At 32.4% G+C, this 2,799-nt stretch overlaps 1 protein-coding gene across 1 annotated transcript; it reads right to left on the bottom strand.

Moving 5' to 3' along the window:
- Positions 1–1,758, bottom strand: LOC107614403 (mitochondrial import inner membrane translocase subunit TIM8). Its single transcript, XM_016316614.2, has 2 exons — positions 1,592–1,758; positions 1–562 (listed from the first exon to the last, which is right to left on the bottom strand). The coding sequence occupies exons 1-2, from the start codon at positions 1,637–1,639 to the stop codon at positions 374–376; spliced, it is 237 nt and encodes a 78-aa protein (XP_016172100.1). The 5' UTR covers positions 1,640–1,758; the 3' UTR covers positions 1–373.

The following is a 2,799-nucleotide window of genomic DNA, read 5'->3' as shown; positions in this document are numbered from 1 at the left end:
TTGGCCAAAGGAATGCGTCATATTTATTATGGAGAACCCACATGGCCAAACAGAGAAAAAGAAACCTTGATTCAAGTCCCCTCCTAAGGGTTGAGCTAAACTACCAATCATGATTCATGAGAATGTGTGTGGCATGAATAAATGACTTTGCTCGGATGGCAATTTAAAACACTTGCTATAAGTACTTTTCGTGAACCAACAAAAACATTAAACTCTGTACTCTATCCTTTTTTTTTTCCCAAAAAACCCTTGAGTTTCAGGTATTCCAGGAGGGTCCAAAAATTTTAATCCAAGAAAGTGCTAACTGCTAAACAATATTAAGATTCTGGCACTGATAATTTGATTGAGAAAGCACATTGAAGCCCACGATAATTCATTGCATGCTCTGAAACCTTTTCCAGATAAGCATGTTCGTCTCGACATAACGCTGGGCGCAGTTCGAAAGACAAGAAGCTTCACTGGAACTGAATTTATTCCCAGGTGTACCCGTGATGCATTTGTTCCAACATTCGCTTGTAACCTTAGCCACTGTTTCAGTAATCACGGCCTTTTGCTGTTCTTCCTGCATTGAGGACAAATTAATCAACTTATAGTACCTCACCAAGACATAAGCAACTATTACACAGGGTGTGTTTCATGTGCTTTTTCACCCCACTTTTACCCCCAATCAAAGACACCCGGAAAAAAAAAAGCCCAAAGAGAATGTATGCATTGCCTATGTTTTCCTTTATTTCTTTTTTATTTTTTATTTTACATGGAAGATAGACAATTTATTAATTAACAATCCAAGGTAAGCAATCCAAGTGAACTAAAAGAACAGCTTCAGTGAGGGCATTCCTCTAATCCAAACACTCTTATAAAATTACAAGCTAAATTGGCTAAGCTACGCCATTGCGTACCTAAGCCTTTGAGTAATAATAAGGATAAATTACACTGGTCTCCCCCGAGGCTAGGCGATATTACACGCAACACCTCACAATTTGTAAAAGCATATACTAACAATCCAATGATTTAGATAGGTGATATAACCTTTTGTAAAAGCATATACTAACATCTTCAAAGATTTAGATAACTGACAACATTGCAACTACACTTGAAACCCTTGTATTTTATGAAACATGAAAGACCAAATGTGACACTAACCTCCCCTATGAACATAACAGTAAGAGAGATCAGTGTGAACATGACGAAATCGTAAAGAACCAAGTGAAAATCACATAATATCAGGGGAGACTAGTATAATTTATTCTAACAACAACAACAAAAAATAATAATAACTCTCTAGGGCATAACATTACGAAACAATGAACATAATATCCGTGTTCTTCCCTTTCGTAACTAAATTATGCATGCTCTGAGTTTTATACACATTAAATTAAAATTCTCTAAAATGCTTAAGCAACTTTATCTGTAATTCAATGAAACATATACAACAATATCCGAAAAAGAAAATCAAAACGAAACAGAGAAAAAGGTGCAGCTTATCAAAGCAAAATCTCTAAGCTAGAAAACATTTATTCCTAAAAGAAATTAGAGTAAATTATTTTGTTAACATAAAAAAATCAGGAGCAGATGAAGAATTGAAACATACGGAGTAGAATTTCTGCATTTCAGGTGAATTGAGCTCTGAAAGATCCATGGCGACAGATTCCTGCCGCAAAACCCTAAAGCTAAGAACGACGCTGAAGCTTTTGAGTTTTGACAGAAGAAAGAACAGAAGTTAGAGTAAAAGTGTAAAACACTAAAACCTTTCGTAGGAAAAAAGAAAAAGTAGAAGGAAACATATGGGCCTCAAAAAGGCCCTTTTTAGTTTTTCTCTCAGGCCCATTGGGCTCAAAAACTGGACCAAGTCATTTATTTTAAGAATTTTGGTTTAACCAACTTAAGTTGGTTGAGTAGCTCACTCGTCGACTTAAGTAAATGTTACAGATTTGAATTCTGTCTTATGTATGCAACAACTCATTAGTCAGCAACTCAGATCCGCGACAAATTAATTCTTAACTTGTAGGACTGGAGAATACTATAGGCAACCAACAAAGTTTGGTTTATTGTTTAGTATTTTAGAGAAAAGATGTAAATGTTCATTAAAAATTTTTAGACGAAACTACTTTTATACTAAATAAAATTGAGAGGTATTTTAGAGAAAAAAAAAATTTCTTAAACGTTTCTAAAAAATATTAAAAGTTTGTATAACATGTACTACTACTACTATATATATAAAGAATATTAATAACATGTAGTCATGTACTGTTCATTAAATTTGCTACTATTGACACTGTGCTTTTGGGAAAACTTTTTGAAAAACTTAAGAACCCTAATTATATATTATGTTTAACTTGATTTTCAAAAATCCCAAAAAATAAGAATTTAGATATATAGGGAAAAAATATTTAAACGCCCAAGAAGTATTAAATATAATATGATATAGATTGTGTTTAGTATTATTGAACACTTTAGATATACTAGTTTTATAAACACTTTAATTGTCAAAATTGAGCTATTTACAGATAGTAAAATTGAACCGATAGATCTAATTGATTTAGTTGCTAGTTCGATATCAAATCGATGATAAAAACTCAGGTGCAGTTAACTTAATGTAAAGTTAATAGATAAGAACCGTTAAATAATATAATTTAATCAAATCTATCAAATTATTTAACGATTTTTAACTATCAAATTTTCATGAAATTAACTTTACATGAGTTTCACCTAATCCTATTCAACCCTTACACACATAAAATGCTGTGTCTTTGAAGCTGGAGCATGCAACTTAAAGTAGTGCTATCCATTTTGTTATGT

The sequence above is a fragment of the Arachis ipaensis genome, chromosome B08, assembly GCF_000816755.2.
Source record: "Arachis ipaensis cultivar K30076 chromosome B08, Araip1.1, whole genome shotgun sequence".
Classification (NCBI taxonomy): domain Eukaryota; kingdom Viridiplantae; phylum Streptophyta; class Magnoliopsida; order Fabales; family Fabaceae; genus Arachis; species Arachis ipaensis.
This window is presented reverse-complemented; position numbering and strand designations above follow the sequence as displayed.